Raw genomic sequence first — 20905 nt, 5'->3', positions numbered from 1 at the left:
ATTTCATATATAAATTATTGAGAAATTTGTGAAAAATTGATTAATTTGGCAAAGTGCTTTTTGTTTTAATTATTTCATGCAATTACCTTTCTACTTAAGATGAAGATATACTCCTTTTTACATTACTAAAGCATGTAAAATGTTTACTATTATTATAGTCAACTTTTGCTATGGTGAACTCACAGGGACCAAAGGAATAATTTGTCATAAGGACAGTTTAAACATCACAATAAATTTTCTTTAGCATACTATTAATGTTATGTGGCTTTATTCAGAACTTTTTGATAGTCTGTTATAGTGAGCAGATTTGCTATGGTGAGAAGTGACTATTAATCATGAGATGTAAGTCAATGTAGGGTAGCAAAAATATAAACTCTACCCACACTTATAATACTAGAATCAAATGTGTTCAAGATAGTTTTATATACATACTGACTACTGAATTAGAAACTTTGATTTAATATACGTTGGACTGCCTTTAGCCCAAATTACAGCAGTTTGGCATAGAATCTACAAGATGTTGAATTGCATCTACAACATACCAGGCACTCACCAGACAGTCCTTTAGACAGTCCTTCAGATTCGATAAGAGAGGAATTTACTCCCCGATCCGTTTTTTCCTAACACATCCCATTCATTCTCAATGAGGTTCAGATCTGGGTTTCGTGATGGACAGGGAAGATGGAAGTTGCTGTCACGTTTGCTAAACTACTGCTGAACTATTCTTGCATGATGGATGGTAGCATTGTCATCCAAGAAATAACCACCACCTGTTGGATAAAAAGTCAACATTGCAGGATGGACTTGATTAGCAACAATGTTCAGATATTCCTTGGAGGACACCCAACCTCCCAGCAATATCAGAGGATCTGTTCCATAGCAATAGAACATGCCCCACACCATGAGACCTCCAGAACCCAGAGCTGTGTTTACAAGGCAAGCTGGGTTCGTTGCTTCATGGGACTCCCGCCAAACTTTCTCCCTACTGTGGTAACTGCCAGTACTGATCCTCTTTTCCCTGCACATAGTTTGGTGAGATATGGCTGGAAATAGTCTTCATTAAATGCTTTGGTCAACTGATGAATGCAGGAAGTTCTGTTTGTCCATACAAACTTTCTCAGATGACAGTGATTTCAGTCCTGACAGACTGTTTTAGGACCACAATTATGCTTCTTAGACAAGCAACAATGTGAATTATTTTTCCACTGATTAAATACCCGGGATATCTCACCTTTTGAGAAACCAGTCAGCTCTGCTGTTTTCAAAATCATAGCTCCAGCCAGATGGACACTCACAATAAGCTCATTATTCCGAAAGATCCTTTGTTTTTCCCATTGTGATCAACACTATTAATAATTTTGAGGTTGAAAGTTTATTTTTCACTTGGTTAGAGTATAACAAAATTAGTTTAATCCTTTATCCAAGTGTGAGCAAACAAAGTTTGCGCCTGAAAGTGTCTTCAGGACTGGGGTAAGGTTTTACAACCTTACCCCAGTCCTGAAGTGGTGATGCACATACCTAAGCATTTTGCATATATTCTGCATAAGTGATGTTTACATACATTTGCATAAAGGTTTCTAATTAAGTGGATGGTATGTGTATTTGTCAAGGAGAGAAACAGAGTACCCAGAAGAAAATCAATCTCAAGTAAGACTAACCAAGTGTTATAAAAAATAAAAATAATAATATTAACAGCAAGTGAGCCACATAATGAGTAATTATCACTGTGGTAAAAATGATACACACACACACACAGCACAGGATTCCCCCATCTAATATACATGTGGGATTGTGTATAATCATACTCACAGCTCCATCTCCAATTTCTCACATCCTTTTTGATATTTATTTTTATATTTTTATTTTCATAGTTGGGGTTAAGCACTCTGGTAAGAGATGTTCACCAAGAACCAGCCACACCCACAACTGTACATCTGCTTGGTAGAGGGTGTAGCATGATTCGTCGCTCCATAACACAGTTTTCCAAGCTTTCATGTCCCACTGTAAACAATCTTTGCTCGACTAAAGACCACTGCAGGTCAGTTTGGATATTTGAGGCTTGCATATTGCAGTCTTACGATAAAAACACATGTTGAGCCTTGGCTCTGAATGTTTCTGTGCAGATAATGTTCCAGTCGATGCCTGGAACTCTACATTCAACATATTGGCCAACAAATGGTGACGTTTACATATCCTTTGTAGCACCCTACGGTCATGTCTGATGACCATAGTCACCGAACCTGCGCTTCTATCTCAATATGATATCACTGATTTTTATCTGGGATGGCCCAACTTGTCAACAATTTGCCGAAGAGATAGGCCTGCAACATGGCATCCTATCACAATGCCTTTTTCAAATCCCGTCAGTTCCCTTCTCGCAACTATTTCACCCAGACACAGTTGCACTGACTTGGGAGCATCACATTCCTCAAATATCTACCGGCTACAAACACGTGACTCGTTACTTGTTATGATGTATCTTGCCCATGGGGCAAGGATAATGAAGGTATAGTTCGCCCACCGATTTGAGGTCCCTCGAAACTACTGTGCATGTCAGAAAAAGGAGAATCCATTCCGATAATAGGGTAATCAGTCTGTCTTCTGGGATGTAATAATAAACAAACTGAGTTTGTTATTATTACAGATCGGAAAATTTAGCTTTTCTTTTACGAACATTGTTGTTTTTAAAGTGTAACTATTTTGCTTGTATAACAGTTGGAAAAATGTACGTAGAGTGTTAATACGTGCAAATACTGCGTTCTACATAAAACAATGTCACTTCGCTCCATGATAAGTTTCCTTTTATTCTGGGACTTTTTAAAACAAAATCCGATTTCATGAAGTATTTTCCTTAAAGTTTCTCTTTTCCAAGGAAAATTAATTTTTTCTTTAAGCACAGGAATCAAGTTCAGAATAGTTGGCACTCTTTTCTCGAATACGTAAAATTTGAATAGCTCTTCTTATAACGTCTACATCAAAATCATTCAAAGCTACAGTTTCGATGGTTTTCTTTCTCTGGCGCTTTTTTTTTTTTTAAGGAGATTTAAATTTTGGCTTACCTTCACCTTTTCATTCCCTACGAATTCTTTTAACAGTCAACCCCGATACGCCCGCAATTGCACGTTTTATGACTTGAGAAAGGGGAACAAGAAGACGCCTTCTGACGATTCTTTTTCGCAGAATATCAGCACATTATTCAATATTCTTTTGCAAGAGCTACTGAAACGTTTAACAACAGAACTTGTTGACTGTACTGGATCCATCATACAAATTAATAATAAAAAAATAATACAAAAAGAGAACAACAAATTTCAAGCTAGTACTAGTACAGCGACAGACAAGAAAGCACGTGATTTCGCATGTTGGCGACCAATTCGTACATCCTTCATTTCTTTCTCCCCTTCAGCATGAATCGACTATTCTTGGCACAAAGCCAAGAAGGGATCTAGAAATGGTGGGCGAACTATAGGATAATGAAGCCATTGCCCTCTATATACAAGTAGCCTAGTGGTGAAGATACTTCACATGCTAACTTTGTTTGCTTACACTTGGATAAAGGATTAAACAAGAATATAATTTTTTATCCAGTATGATTTAATGGCATCTATCTCACATCAGATTGCTCCAAATCAACTCAATGCCTGTCTTCCAGATCTCTTTTTTAGCTACAGCTCATCTGCTATCATTGATAGTACCCCTTGCCCAGCCCTATTTTCTCTATTCTTCCTGAAAATGCTACACCCCTCACATTCTATCCTTAACTACATCATCTGGTATCATCCAATATCACTAATGCCTATAACTTTTGGCAGGGCTGCACCAACCAACCAACCAATGCCAAAAACTTCTACCTCTTATTCCTGATATTGCTAGCATTAGTATATATAAAATGCAATATCCTCTTAGGCTCACTACTACCTCGTTCGAATTTCTCACATGAGATGACTAGATTTTGCATTTTTTTGGTAATCCACAGACTCACTCACCTCATGGATGCATGTACATATGCATCTGCCTCCACTTTAATAGTTTTAGTTTCCTGACTGCACTTCCACACACTCAGTGAACAAGGCTTTCTCAAGACAGCTAACTGCAAATCCATTTAAGTGCAATCCATCTACATTATGTATGTCCATCAGATTCAGTCCACAGGTCTACAAAACTGCACATCATTCCTATTACACAACCTATGCACTGATTCATTAACAATCATTGCCCTTCTCCCCAACTCACCTTATCAAAGCATGGCAAAAGACATTCTTTACTCTCTCTGACTCTTTTTTTCACCTCTTTTCCATAACTTTCGTGTCTTCTTTCATTTTTTCTCACAATATTTTTTACTTTTAAAGTCATTAGTGGGAGACAAAACAATCAATTCTTTCACCTTACTTTTTGCATCCTGACAACTTCAGTAATATTATTAATTTTTGTACTGAGGAAATAAGATTCAGCAACACTCTTTAAGTGCTCCTCTAATCATAAAATCACCATAAGAAATTTACTTCTTACTCATTTTCTCTTTGCCAAGTCCTTTATTTATGTATACAGGCTTATACGTTGGTTATGAATTATTAAAACACTTAAGGAATTGAACAACGTAGTTAAGGATATAAATTAAATTAAACTTTAATAAATATTTTCCGATATTTCGGCAACGTCACGTTGCCATCTTCTAAAGGAACTTACAAAAAAAGTTACGTGCACGTAGGCACTACAACACAGAAACTGGGAATGAAGATGTGAAGCTACTGTTCTCCTAACAGTCCAGATGGTGCCCTCTAGCGGGCTAAGTAGGTGTTCTTGGCCGTTGGGCTGAAGGTCTGCTGATGTAGGCCTCCCAAATTTGGGGCAGTCGCATACAACCAAATTTGTTGAGGTTTGGAGAATTTCTTAGGGCTGAGGCTGATTCCATAAAGAGTCTTTCAAATTTGTATTTGCTACGGTGTATCACTGTAGCTTTCTTCCACCGTATTCTGTGGCGTGTATCCAGAGCATGGTCTGCAAGTCCAGAATGACTGTATTTGTGAAAACGGATGTAGTCCTTGTGTTCCGAAATTCTGATATTTGCTGTCCTGCCTGTTTGGCCAAAGTAAGACAGTTTACAACTGCAAGGGACCTGGTAAACACCAGGAAGGTCTAGGGGAAGTGGTTGGTCTTTAGTGGAGCGGATAAGGGATGCCAATTTTCTGTAAGGTTTGTAACAGGAGGTCAGGTCATGTTTTTTTAAGATTTTGGTAATCTTTTCTGAGGTGCCTCGGATGTAGGGAATGGTGATGGATTTAGAGTAATCCTTGTTGTGGAGGGGGGGAAGGGATCTGTGGTTTGTAGGTTCTAATATTTTTCGGATTTTTTTTTTTTGGGGGGGGTAGCCATTGGCTGAGAAAGTGTTGAGGATGTGATTTAGTTCAGTGTTTAGGGCCAAGTCATTTGAACTGATTAGTTTAGCCCTGTTGTATATGTTTTCACTATATACTTAAAGACCAACCACTTCCCCTAGACCTACCTGGTGTTTACCAGGTCCCTTGCAGTTGTAAACTGTCTTACTTTGGCCAAACAGGCAGGACAGCAAATATCAGAATTTCGGAACACAAGGACTACATCCGTTTTCACAAATACAGTCATTCTGGACTTGCGGACCATGCTCTGGATACACGCCACAGAATACGGTGGAAGAAAGCTACAGTGATACACCGTAGCAAATACAAATTTGAAAGACTCTTTATGGAATCAGTCTCAGCCCTAAGAAATTCTCCAAACCTCAACAAATTTGATTGTATGCGACTGCCCCAAATTTGAGAGGCCTACATCAGCAGACCTTCAGCCCAACGGCCAAGAACACCTACTTAGCCCGCTAGAGGGCACCATCTGGACTGTTAGGAGAACAGTAGCTTCATCTCTTCATTCCCAGTTTCTGTGTTGTAGTGCCTACGTGCACGTAACTTTTTTTGTAAGTTCCTTTAGAAGATGGCAACGTGACGTTGCCGAAATATTGGAAAATATTTATTAAAGTTTAATTTAATTTATATCCTTAACTACGTTGTTCAATTCCTTAAGTGTTTTAATAACTCAGATATTTCATCACTAAAGAAAAAAATTTCAATATTCAAACCTAATATTTAGGTTCTAATGTCACTATTATTTTTTCCCTTAACAATTTCCATCCATTTCTAATTATCACATTATTTATTTGGTGCATTTTAATTAACAGGTTCTTATGAAGAATGCTAGTAAGATACTTTTTGCTGAAATCCAAATAGATCACATCAAAGTCATTACCATGATTATCTCCTTCTCTGCAGGTTTGTCATTATTGATATCTCTCTCCCTTAATAAAACTATGCTGTGCATGAACAAACATGTGCATTAATTTTTCCATCACTTTATATATAACATTAATAAGGTGAACTGGTATATAATTTTCTACTTTATACGTTGAATCACCTTTATTGTGGAATTACTACTGTAAATACATTTAAACGTCCAATTGAAAGGAAATTCCAATGATCTGCAATTAACTAAATTTTAATAATGCATGTTTAGAATGCAGCAGGTGTAATTCTAGAATAGCTCTTTTCTCCTCGCAATATATTATTTGTGTGTCTGCTGGGAGAACAATTTTATCAAATTCCAAGTGTCATCAATTAAAAATTATATTATGTGCATTAAATTAATATGTAAGCTAAAATGACCAGCTATAGAATTAAAATATTAGAAGGAAGAAATACTTACCAGTTGCTACTAATGTATGAGATCTGCCACATGTTATGACTATTGCTCTTTCCTGCCTAAGTACTAAAAATTACAGGATGCAAGTAAATAAGAGTGACAAATTACACCAAAATAAGAGTGAAATGTTACACAATTTCTAGAGTTAAAAACAGAATTTATCATAATATTTCTTTTGCAATTGTAGAAACAATTTTTATTAAGTGAAATATGGATAATTGTGTAATTATATAACTCTTTTTATATATAATATATAACTTTTTACTGACAGAAAAGTGATTCTTCAATAAAAAGACACCCAAACACACAGAACTCTCTTTAAGGTGTGGTCTGCAGAATGCATCACATACCAAGCTCAGGTTGCTTGAAGTCTGAATTTTGAGTCTCTAATATAATATGTTGAGACATTCAATTTTGGCCTAAAAAATCATTCAAACTATAGCTAAGCTTATAAACCTTTTCTAGGAGTCACAATTCATTTAATACTTATTTGCAATTAAAGTAATATTATTTTGCCAAAAATAAGTGAAAAATTGCTAAAATTCAATGCACAATAATTTGGAATATAAAGATCTCAGCCTGATTCTCAGAATAACTTGTCTATAGACAGACAGACAGATAGATGACTCTTATAACTGTTGAATTTATAATTATGTTTAATTACATACCTTTGTTTAGAATGGTGGCTGTCATTCTGTCAACATTTGTGAGGGAGGGAGAGCAGAGAGTTCTGTATGATTTGAAATAAGGCAACTCCTTTAGAATATCGGAATTTTAGAACAGAATCTTTCGTAAAAAATAATAAAAATAAAATAAGAGTGGAAACAGTTCTGAATAATAGTTTTTGGGGAAAAAATGAGTAAGGCTTTTTACTAATAATAAAATAACACTTTACATTGATTATTAAGATATTATTCCATAAACAGCAATACACATAAAAAAAAAATAATAAACATTCATTCTGTTTTATGGTCGAGTGGCAAAACAACATTTGTATGGAAAATTCATTTCAAAACTTTCAAATGTGACCAAGAACTTAAGAAAACAGTTTTTATTATTAATAAGAGAGAGATCTGAAACAAATCTGAAAACAAACCCCAACTCAACATCATCAGAGTTAAAGATCGGTACTATCAACGTAAGAAGCCTGAATGGCAAAGATATGGAGCTAGCTGAGGAATTAGATAAGAACCAGATCGACATAATAGGGGTGACTGAAACAAAAAAGACCAAAACTGGCGAGATCTTTCTGAGCAATAAATACAAAATGTTATATTCAGGCAATGACAATCAAGGAAAAGAAGGAGTAGCCATAGTATTCAACACAAAATATGAGGCTAATCTTCTTGAATGGCAGTCAGTCTCAAGTAGAGTAATGTGGGCAAATATGAGAATGAGGAACTGGACAATGAGACTTATTTGTGCCTATGGTCCCACAGAAGGTTCTACTAAGGTAGAAGTGGAGGAATTTTTTGACGCTTTAGAAAAAGCAACTGACACAATGAAAAAGGAAAAGCTGGTCCTTGTTGGGGATCTAAATAGCAGAGTAGGAAATGATTGTGAGACATACAAAAATATTTTGGGAAAATTTGGAGAAAAGAGCAAAGCTAATAATAATGGCAAATATCAGTTGGATTGCTGCTCAGGACATGGACTAGTTATTACTAACACCATGTTCCAACATAAAAATGTGCACAAATTCACATGGAGAGAAGAGGCAAGGAATAAGAAAAGTCTCATTGACTATGTTATTGTTGATAGTGATGTTTTCTCCCTGGTGCAGGACACCAGAGTGTACAGAGGATTTGAAATTGGAAGCGATCACTATTTAGTCTTGAGCAGGATAAAATTGAATTTCATATTGAAAAGAATAACATGTAAGAAAGTTTTAAAGCGAATAAAAGTTGAGCAGCTCTCGGATGTGAACTGTAGACTAAAATACAGAAAGATTATTGAAAAGAAAATGAAAGAGTTTGAGAACAGGAATCAAACCTTGGAGATTCAGTGGCAAACTCTGAAGAAAACATTGATTGATTCTGCCAGAGAGGCATGTGGTGAGGTTGTGTGCAAGGATAAAAAAATCAGAACTCCCTGGTGGACACAGGAAGTTAAAGAGGCAGTGAAGGAAAAGAAGAAAGCATACCAAAAGTTCCTGGCAAATAAGTCAGCTTTTATTCTTACAGAATACAGAGACAAATGTAAGAAAGCTAAACAGTGTGTAAAACTAGCTAAACAAAAGTCATGGGAGGACTTTGGCAAGAATATAGAAAATAAATATCAAGAAGGTGGCAAAATATTCTGGAGGTTGTTGAAGAAGCTTAGGAATGGAGGAAAGAGTGCTGTAAAAGGAGTCAGAGATAATAAAGGTGACATGAAAACAGGAGAAAAAGATATCCTTGAAGTATGGAGTAATTACTTTGAAAAACTGCTAAATGAAACAAGCAGTGATGACAGCACAGTGATAAAAAACACTGACCAGGCATGCAGTCAGGAATATATATCCATACTCGAAGTAGAAAAAGCCATCAAAGGCTTGAAATGTGGAAAGGCAGCAGGAGTAGATGATATTCGACCAGAAATGCTGAAGTATGGTGGTATAAAAGTCTTACAGTGGCTGCACTGCATAGTTCAGAAAGCCTGGACTGAGGGACGAATTCCCGATGATTGGAGTAGAGCTCTCATAGTACCCATATATAAAAAGGGAAATAAAACTCAATGTGAGAATTACAGAGGTATTTCCCTACTGAGCGTTCCTGGCAAGATCTATGCAAGTATACTTGAGAAACGGTTGAGAAGAATTGTGGAAGAAAAGCTTGGTGAAGAACAAGCTGGATTCAGGCCAAATAGAGGCTGTCAGGATCAGATCTTCACTTTACGACAAATAGTGGAGAAAGCATGGGAATATAACAAAGATCTGTATTTAAGTTTTGTCGATTTGGAAAAGGCATATGACAAGGTGCCAAGAGAGAAACTATTCAATACGCTGCAGTTATATGGTGTCAATGGGGCATTATATCAAGCAATACTTAATCTTTATTTGAGTTGTAAGTCAGCAGTTAGAATTGAAGGAAGTACAGGAAGATGGTTTAATGTTAAATCTGGTGTGAGACAAGGATGTACATTATCCCCTCTGTTATTCATTATCTATATGGATCACATTATGAAGGAAAGTGGTATTAAACCTGATATCAAAATTGGAGATGTTAATGTCAGCGCTTTGCTTTATGCGGATGATGTTATACTTCTAAATAAATCCGCTACAAGTCTGCAAGATTCTCTGACTAAATTGAATAGCTGTTGTAATAGACATGGTATGAAGGTCAGCAATAAAAAGACAAAGACAATGAAAATAGGCAGAATCATTGAAAATGTCAACTGTGTTGTGAATGGAGAACCTGTGGAACAAGTAAAACATTTCAGTTACTTAGGCACGATTTTTACTGAAGATGGTAAATTAAATATAGAAATAGACAACAGAATCAGCAAAGCTGGTATGGTGGGAAGTCAATTGAGTAAATTCATATGGAATAAGAGAGAAATTAGTCGGAACACTAAATTAGCTGTATACAAGACAGTGTTCAAACCAGTTTTAACTTATGGATCTGAGAGCTGGGTTAGAAGTAAAACACTTGACCAAAGACTAGAGACCGCAGATATGAGAGTCCTGAGAAAGATTAGAGGCGCGAACAGATGGCTTCAATGGAAATATCATATTAAAAATGAGGATATTAGGAAAGAACTTGACATTGTCAGCATCCAGGAATGCGTTAGCAGAGCTAATCTCAGGTGGTATGGTCACTTAAATAGAATGGGAGAAGAAAGATTAGCAAAACAAGTGTTCTCTGCCAGGTTGGCAGGAAAACGACCCAGAGGTAGACCAAGATATAGGTGGATTGATACGGTACAAAGTGCGTTAGACGATAGAAATATAAGATTTGATAATGTTGGAGTCTTGACAAGTAACAGACTGATTTGGAGGAAAATTGTAGATAGGAAGTTAGTAATGATGTAAATTTTTCATGTAGTACTGTCATATCCTGTACACCCCTTGAGGGTACATGACAGGAATTTGATGATGATGATAAGAGAGAGATCTCCAGGGAGTCAGGAACTAATCATGAGAGAGAGAGACCATACTATTCGCACCAGCTGTCATACCTGTTCTTGAATCCATTCACACTACTTTGCATCTGTGTGTGTGTGCACACACACACACAACATCTAATGACAATCCATTCCAATTAAGTACCACTCTATAAGAGAAAAATTTAGCCCTACCTACTTCTTGACAACATTCATTCTCAACTTCCAAAGAATACCTTGTGTCCTTTCCTCCATCCTCCATAAAATGAAAAATTCCATCTACTGAAGTTTTGCATAACTCTTTCAGAAGTTTATAAGTCTAAATATCATCCCTCTTTCTTCTGTCTGTGGTCTACAAATTCTCAATCTGTCTTCATAATCAGTATTCCACAATCTTATCATTTTTGACATGTCTTTGCACTCTCTCCACCATATCAGAATCACCACAGAAACCAGGAGACCACAGCTGCATGCAATAGTCCAACTGAGGTCTTAATAAGGCCTATTAAATAGGCAAAATGATATCCTTATATTTACAGGTCAAGGTTCGTGTCAGCATTGCACTTATTCTCTGAGTTGTATTTACAATCTTTGCTATATGACCCTTGAACTTCAACTTCTTGTCTATTAAAATTCAAAGATTCCTAGCATGATCAATTTCTTATAGCCTAATTTCATTAATCTTAGCCAGCACAGTTGGCCAAGTGGATAGCATATCTGCTCTTCAACCAAAAGGATGCGGGTTCGAATCCTGCAATGGGCATGGATGTTTGTGATTGTCTACGAAAATACTGGTAGTGGTGGAGTAGGAGCCTCCCTCGATGAATCCTTGGAATACCTGGAAGTGTCATGTAATAATAATATAATATAACATTGGATATCTAATCACACCAAAGTGCATGACCTTACATTTATTAACATTGAACTGATAGACATTTTCACACATTCATAATTTCAGGCTATTCAAATCATTCAACAAGTACTGCATATCAGCAACACTCCTTATTACCCTACCTATCTTTGCATCATCAGCAAATAGCTGAATGCCACATGTCATATCCTTCCCAATGTCATTCAAGTGCAGATTGAATAACAATGGACCAAGAACTGATCCTTGAGGCAAACCACTGGTTATCTTGAATCTTGCAGATTCACATCCGCATATACAACTTTTTGATATCTCTCAGTCAGCCATCCTCTTAACCATGCCAATAGTTTATAATGCAATCCATATTCTCCAAGTTATGCAACAGTCTTCCATGCTGTATTGTGTCAAAAGCTTTAGCAAAATCCAAACATATCATGGTATATCCATTCCCCTTCTCTATCCCACTGGTAACATTATTATAGAATGTGAGCAAGTTGCTAAAACATGACCTTCCCTTAGTAAACCCATGGAGTTCGTTGCAAAGTAGAGTTTCTCTGTCAACTCATTTCTGAATGTAAGCCCTAACCAACCTTTCCAAAATCTTCACCACCACTTCTGAGATACTGATTTGTTGACAGTTGGATATATCGGTCTTTGCACTATCCTTGTGCAATGAGATTACCATACATGCATTTCTTATCAAAATAAATAGCCTGGTCAAGGGAATAGCCAGTTCAGCTGAACACTTTTTTAACATCTGTGCTGATAGTCCATCAGCTGCTATTGCAAAATTCTTATTTAGTTTTCAAGGAAAGGATTCTTATTCAGTTTGTGCAACAGATCTAGTATTTCCTCCTCATACAGTGAAGAGATAGCAGTGAGTTCAATGTTGCATAAAGCAGTCAACAGCGTTTAGCAAAATGGCTACCCATTAGTTGAACAATCCCTTCTGCACCAGTCACCCGCATACCATCTGTCATTCAAAAAGTTCATTCTTTCTTTTACTTGCAGCTTAAATAGAATTCTTTTGTGTTGTCTTTAACTTGCAGTTTCTTTTCATATTTGGACTTAGATTTCTGTACAACACTTGTGACTCTTCTGTCCTGTTGCTTTTAATTAACATAACTGACATCATGCTTATGCATACAATTTTCTTTCCACATCATCTTTTTCTTATGAAGCTCTTGCTTAATTAGATTATACATCCATTTCACTCCTACTCTATTTATTCTTCAAACTCTAGAGAGACATTCTGATATCACATCATTTAAGGATTTTTAAACACTTCCCATGCACTATCAATATCCTTCCCACCCAACAACTGATACCATAGCACAGAATCCAGCATTCCCCTCAGGTGGTCATAATTTCCTGCTTTGTGGTTCAGCATGCAACCTTTTCTGAATGGAACATTCATAAACTTAGCCACTTCCCAAGTGAGTACCATACAATCACTGTCACCAACTGGAGGCCAAATAGTTGCAACTTTAACTGAACCCCCTCCCCCCACACACACATACACTATAATCAGATCTAATACTCTTTGACCATAAGTTCCATCTGTCACATGATACTTTAGGAAGTTGTCTAGCAGCAATAAATTCAGTTTCATTCTTCTCATGCGATTTCACAGCTACCCAATCAATGTTCAGATAATTAAAGTGTTCCATTATGATTACTATTTTTGCAACCATTAACTTTATTTGGTGATGCATTTCTTATCACTAGCAACCGATCCACTAGGTCTGTAACAATACTCCACTATATATTTGATCTTGTTAGACTCCAACTCACACCAAATGGCTTCAAACTCACAGCCACATGAAAAACTGTTACTGGTCATTTGATATCATTAGCAGCACATCCCCTCCTCTCCAATCTGTTCTATCCTTTTTAGAAATACTATACCCTTTGCATTCAATACCAGTTAATATGTCTGCTTCTGATAGCCAAGTGTCACTAATGCCTACAATATGAGGTTCGAGTACATTAACCAAAGCAACAAACTACTGCTTTGTTTCTGATACTCCTAACATTTGTATGCTTTTTTGTATATTCTTGTCTGTGGTCTGTGTGACACAATTAGAGAATTTGCAATCTCTGTTCTTATCTAGTTCCTTACTTATGCATCTTTACACATGCTTGATAGGTCCAAACTGAATGAACACAGAATCGTTCTCTTCTTAATTATTTCCATAATAATAACCATTTCTGTCATCAACACAGTTACATAACATTGTCACTCTTACACACAGATTCCCATGATTCCTCCCATCATAGTTCAGTTTCCCTAACTGTGTTAAGTCTTATATCAATTAATAATTTTTCAAGACTCCTGATGCCAAAAACATTCAAGTGTAGGTCATCCCCCCTTTCACAAATCCATTCTTCCCTCAAACTCAAACACTTTAATCATTCCACTGATCCCAAAACTCACATCCATTCCTTCTACACTAGCCTATGTACTGAATTATTTGTCATCGTAGCCCTTCTTTTCCATCATATCTAGGCAATATACTTAATATTTTCACTTTCTCACTCTTCATTTTCATCTCTTCCAACAACCCTTTCGTGTCCTCTCTTATACTGAACTTATTGCTAGTTAAATCGTTAATGCCTACTACTCGCATTATATTTTTAATTTTTGCACTGGGAAAACTCAACGTTATAACCCATTCATCAATGACATGTTTTATGATTATTTTTCATCAATGTTCATGAATATCATGCTTATGATATTGATGAACATGTTTTTGTTATTACATGCTAACTTACCTGATTCCATGCTTTATTTTCCATTTTGCTGCTGAACTTTTTATTTTCTCCCTGTGTTCCTCTAAATGTTGCTCAACTTTCTGTAATTGATGATTGGGTTTTTCGGTCTTTAATGATTGGTCTTTTGCCACGGTATGACAGTGAAATGTTTAAAAGGAGGGCCATAATTGTGAATGACTTTATGCGTGGGTTATGTATGACGAGTGGTGTGGAATTTGTGGACATGTGGAGTGAGTTTGATGGGCGAAAGGATCTGTATAAGATGGATGGCTTGCATTTGAATGGTTACGGTGTAAGAAGACTTGAGAGAAAGTGTTGCTGAATGTAGTGGATGTGCCAATTCAGGGAAACTAGATTTGTTAAGGGGGGGGGGAGTAGATATACAGTCCTTAGAGAGGCAGTTGAATGTAAGAATGAACATAATATGCCAGAGCAAATAAGGACAACAAATCAGAGTGGGATAGTTAATATAAGGCATCAAGGTAGGGTTGGGGCTAATGGGGGTCTTAAATTCATGTAAACTAATACTAGGAGTATTAGGAACAAGAAGGAAGAGTTTTTGGCTATGGTTGGCACTTCCAGACCACAGGTTATTGGTATTAGTGAGACATGGCTGACTGTAGATGATATAGCCAGTGGGATTGAATGTGATGGGTATAGTGTGTTCAGGAATGACAGAGAGAATAAAATGGGGGGAGGAGTATTGTTGATGATAGCTGATGAGCTACAGCCAAGGAGAATAGAAGTTGAATTGCAGGATAGAGAAAAGAGCACATTTGAGGCCATTTGGTGTGAGATTGAAACTAGCAGAACAAAATATATAGTTGGGTGCTGCTATAGACCAGGTGATGGAATAGATGGTGGAGATAGTATGCACAAGCAAATAGAAGAAATGAGTGGAAGGAAGGTGATTATTATGGGAGATTTCAACTATGGTCGCACTGATTGGAGTGAGGAGAGGACACACGGGAGGAAGGAATTGGATTTTATGCGGTTATTAAGGGATAACTATCTGCGACAGCATGTAATGGAAAATACTAGGGGTCAGAGAGTGCTTGACCTAGTAATTATATCTGAGGATTTGGCTGTAACAAATATGACCATATTGACACCAATTGGTGAGAGTGATCATAGGGTCTTGACTTGGGAGGTGGCTAAAGGTGTAGAATTTTCAATTAAGACAGGGTACATGTGGAATTATTGGGCTGGAAAGTATGACAAGCTTAGGAGTTTGATTGGTTCAGTGCCATGGCATGTACAACTGCAAGGACTAAAAGTTGATAGTGCATGGGAGATAGTTAAGAAGTGCTTGCATGAAGCAATGGCTGACTGTATACCTAGAGTCCGAATAATAAATCAAGTAGGGGTTAAATGGATGAATAACACCATTAAGCTTGAGCTGCAAAAAAAGAAACAACTATGGAGGGAATTTAAGGAGAAAGGTGACCGGCAGGCACATGAACGGTATAAAGCGCAGGCCAGAAGGGTGACGAGTGTGGTAAGAAAAGCAAAAAAGGATTACGAAAGAACATTGGCCATACAGGTTAAAGAGAATCCTAAACAGTTTTTTAGATATGTAGCAAGTAAAAGGAAAAATGTACATGGCAGAATGATTTTAAAGAATGCCGATGGTAGGGAGGTAACTGAATCAGTTGAGATAGTTGAGTTACTGAGTGAGCACTTTGCAAGAATATATCATCCAGGTGGTGACATTGCAGAAACGAATAAACCAGTAGATTATACGGGAATTGTGGTGAATGAAGTGGAGGTGAGTAGCCTATTGCATAACCTCAATGTCAATACATCTGTGGGATTGGATGGTATACCAGCTCGTGTTGTACGAGAAGCAGCTAAAGAATTATCAGTACCCTTGACCATTTTGTTTAATTTGAGTCTCGGGTCTGGGTTAGTCCCGAGCGGGTGGAAAGAGGGGAAAATAGTTCCACTGCATAAAGGTGGTTCCAAGACTGCTGTTGTAAATTACCGACCGATTAGCATATCAGGAATCATTGTCAAGGTCTTAGAGAAATTAGTTAAGAAAAGAATACAGGATTGGATACATGAAAATGGGATATTGTATGGGGGACAACATGGTTTTGTGAAGGGTAGATCATGCCTCAGTAACTTGCTCACGTTTTATAACACAGTGACGGCTGAACTGGATAGGGATAATGGGTTTACAGTGATACTACTGTACCTTGCCAAGGCCTTTGATAGGATACCACATGGAACCCTAATCAGTAAACTGGAGCAGATGGGGATAGATATAGGGTTGGTGAGATGGATAGGAGGGTGGTTGAAGAAGAGATACCAGAGAGTGGTTTATTCAGGAGTGGAGTCTAAAAGACGTCTTGTGACTAGTGGAGTGCCGCAGGGCTCTGTTTTTGAAACACTGCTTTTCAATTTGTTCATCAATGATATTGGAAAGGATTTGAGAGGAAGTGTTCACTTGTTTGCTGATGATGCAAAGTTGGGTAGAGCAATTGTGAGTGCACAGGATGTCAAAATTTTACAAGATGATTTGGATAGTTTGGAGGACTGGGCTCGGAAAAATGGATGTCAATTTAATGTGGCAAAGTGTAAGGTTATGCACTTTGGGGTGAAAAGAATAGCAGCAGTATATCGCATTGGTGGAACCGTACTCCAGGAGATTGATGAGGCCAGGGATTTGGGAGTGTTGGTGGATAGGGAGTTGAAGTTTAGGGGGCACACTGCAAAAGTGACTAAAACAGCTCACCAAATCACTTGGCTTCTGAAAAATACTTTAACATGCAGAGACAAACAAGTTGTTGTTCCTCTGTATCGAGCCTTGATAAGACCCCATTGGACTTCTGTGCCCAGTTATGCGCACCAGGGTTTCTTCGTGATGGGGAGGAAGTGGAGAGGGTCCAGAGACGAGTGACCAAGATGATAGCAGGTCTGTGGAATGAACCTTATTAGAATAGGTTGAGGATTTGTGGGTTGCAGAAAATGGACGATAGGCGAAGGAGGGGTGATATGATTGAGACATTCAAATTACTGAAGGATTTTTATAAGATTGATCCAGAAGATATTTTTGAAAATATGATTGGTGGTGGGAGGACTAGGGGCCATGCATGGAAGCTGGGCAAGAGCGTGGTTGACAAGGGTGTTAGAGCTAGGTTTTTTACTTGGAGAGTGTTGAATGAGTTGAATAAGCTTCCAGAGTCTGTTATGGGTGCTACGACCGTGAATGAGTTCAAGGCAAGGTATGATAGATACTGTGTGAATGTTGAATAGTTGTTCTTGACATGATGTTAGGGCCTCCCTCGATGAGTCTGTCGACTCCTTGAAGTTTCCCGGAACAATAATAATAATAATAATAATTCCCTTGTTGTCTAATAATCTGCTTTAACCTAGTGATTGCAATATAGTCTTTAGTGGAGAAAACCTTCTTGTTCACTACTTTCCTGTTCTTATTAGCATTTCTTTTGTGCTTTTGGCAACATTTTAAAAACACGAAAACCTACTCTAATATACTATAAAACACTAATTTTTTTAAGGATAAAACAGAATAAAATAGACTGCATCACCAATTTTACACAAGCACTAAATACACAGACTACTCACAATATATGCATTTTGCATGAGAGTTGTCACATATAATTTGCTGCAAAACCTAAAGCACATTCCCAACATGTGTGGGTAAGAGGTTAAAGAAAAATTAAGAAGTGGTATGGACATGGATGGATGGATAAGCTTTGGGATTTGAACACAATTAGTAGCTGGGTGGGTATAAAATAGAATTTTGAGTGAAAGAGAATGCCTCATTTTATGGATGCTGAGGAAGCTATTTAACGTGATGTGTTTATGGAAGGAGAGGTTGGACATAAATGTTAGTTCAAGCAAAGAAATCTGATCCTGTCTGATGATTTGTGTATTACTAAGGGTAAGGTAGGTGAACTGTGATCCCTTTCAAAAGAGGAAAGGAAGATTGCACTTTGGTGGTGGCACTGAAGGTGATCAGATTGTCTTTGCCCCATGATCATGAAGCTTAGGATGTCTGAGCACTGTATAGTTTGTCAAATGAGTAGGATAAATGGAGAGTACTATCAACAGAAAGGCTGTGGATAGGTAGTAGTGATTGAGTGTACATCATTTATGTACATGAGAAAGATGGTAAGTAATAAACCAAACCCTGATGCAGTCCTGCATTGGTGGCGAAGCTTGAAGAGAGAAAGCCATCTACCATGACATGCAGTGAAGGATCAGAGAGAATGGTGACTATCCAATTACAGAGGATAATAGGTAAGTCAAAGTATGGCAGTTTGTTTAGAAGGCCTCAATGCCAGACATGATCAAAAGCTCTGGTAATGTCAAGCACATCAGAATGTTTCCCTGAGTCTTTCCATGGCACATGTCCAGTGGTGGGCGACGTAGGTTAAGAGATCATCCATGGATCTTGAATGGCAGAACCCATACTAGTGGTCAGTGATTTACTGGCAGGTCTCTAGGTAGTGGAGAAGTTGAATACTGATGACTTTGCCCATTATTTTGGAGAGGATTGAGATGATAGTAATTAATCAGTAGCTTGAAGGAAGATTTCTATTTCCTTTTGTTTGGAATAGGCTGGATATACATTATGATTGCTTCTATATATTGGGATAAGTACCAACTAAGATTTCCCTCAGTAATACACAAATCATCAGACAGGATCAGATTGCTTTGCTTGGACTAACATTTATGTCCCGCCTCTCCTTGCATAAGCACATCACGTTAATAGCTTCCTCAGCATCCATAAAATGAGGCATTCTCTTTCACTCTTCTATTTTATACCCACCCAACTACTAATTGTGTTCAATCTCTTACCCACACATGTTGGTGATGTGCTTTAGGTTTTGCAGCCAATCATATGTGACAACTTTCATGAAAAATGCATATATTGTGAGTATAAAAGACTGTAGTGACAATACGGAGTTGATACTCCAGAGTACAATGTCTGAATACAAGTTAAGAGATGCCATCAGGACTTGAAGACATTTAGTGTCCAAATTATTTACTATTCTTCTGTTGTCTTTTTTGCCATAAAACCACAGGAGGCATACAGTGCTTAGATTATGGTATGACAGGAAGTGATTGCCTTGGTCATCTATGTAGAAGTTGGAGGAAAAGAGTGATGCCAGAAGGTCAGCTTTATCTTTGGGTACTACAACAACAGTGGTGCCATCTGGATGAGAGAGAAAAAAAAGTGGGGGTGCAGGTGAGCAGAAGTTGTGTCTGATAGTTTTAACAAGGGACCAGAAGATACGGCTTCCAATTGGACAGGAGACAAGTTTTCTACTGTTGGCCTTTATGAAAGCGGATTTATTTCTGCTGATGACTGTTTTGCTTTTATTGCTTGCTTAAGCATAAGCTGAGTATGAAGCTGGGGTTCTTCATGCAAACCACCTATGGTAAGCTGAATTTTTTTTTCCACTGCTTTGGCACTTTCTGTTGAAAAAGGAATGAAAGGGGGCAAGAAGCTGGTGCAGTATAACTAAAGCTGGACAATAAATGGATGCTGACCATCAGCTGCTTATGTTCTTACAGACTTAAAAGAAAGTGGAGGAACAATAGTGGTCAGTTCAGCAGAACTGAAAAAAGTGAGTAGAGTAAATTTTGTGCTCTCTTTGAGAAAGGGACCAAACTGCCTCTGAATAGCAGCGAATAGTGTATTGATTTAGTGAGATTTTCATGCACTACACCAAACATGAGAAGAATGCTTTCAAGACTGGGTATATTTTGAACTTATACAGTGTTAACGTTGGAGAGGTGAAAAATCTTGAATGGAAAAGGACACCAAGTTAGTAAAATGTAGGCTGAGGAAGCCATGAATGTGATGTGCCAGGAAAAGCTAGCTAAAGAGAAATCTTAGTTACCTCTGATAATATCATGTTTTGAGATCTGGATATTATCAAAGGTAACTTCTAAATAAATCCAGTACAAGTCTGCAAGATTCCTTGACAAAATTGAGTAACTGTTGTAATAGATTTGGTATGAAGGTCAGCAATAACAAGACAAAGACAATGAAAATAGACAGAAGTATTGAAAATATCAACTGCATTGTGAATGGAGAACCTATAGAAGTAAAACATTTCAGCTACTCAGGTACGATTTTTAGTGAAGATGGTCAATTAAATATGGAAATAGACACCAGAATCAACAAAGCTGTTATGGTAGGAAGTCAACTGAATAAATTTATATGGAATAAGAGAGAAATTAGTCAAAACACTAAATTAGCTGTATACAAGACAGTGAGTGTTCAAACCAATTTTAACTTATGGATTTGAGAGTTGGGTCAAAAGTAAAACATTTGACCAAAGACTAGAGACTGCAGATATGAGAGTCTTAAGAAAGATTAGGGGGGCATGAACAGATGGCATCAATGCCAATATCATATTAAAAACAAGGATATTAGAAAGAACTTGACATTCTCAACATCAAGGAATGCGTTAG

At 37.4% G+C, this 20905-nt stretch overlaps 1 protein-coding gene across 1 annotated transcript in view; it reads right to left on the bottom strand.

Annotated features, from left to right (window-relative positions):
* LOC150095945 (X-linked retinitis pigmentosa GTPase regulator-like) overlaps positions 1–20905 on the bottom strand; it is a 166165-nt gene that overhangs the window by 130967 nt on the left and 14293 nt on the right. Inside the window, exon 4 of the mRNA XM_090409247.1 lies at positions 6730–6792. Coding sequence (XP_090265373.1) covers positions 6730–6792 — 63 coding nt within the window. The remainder of the gene's footprint in view (positions 1–6729; positions 6793–20905) is intronic.

Source organism: Typopeltis vanoorti, chromosome 19, assembly GCF_054136105.1.
Source record: "Typopeltis vanoorti isolate ZY-2024b chromosome 19, IOZ_Tvanoo_1.0, whole genome shotgun sequence".
NCBI lineage: Eukaryota > Metazoa > Arthropoda > Arachnida > Uropygi > Thelyphonidae > Typopeltis > Typopeltis vanoorti.
This window is presented reverse-complemented; position numbering and strand designations above follow the sequence as displayed.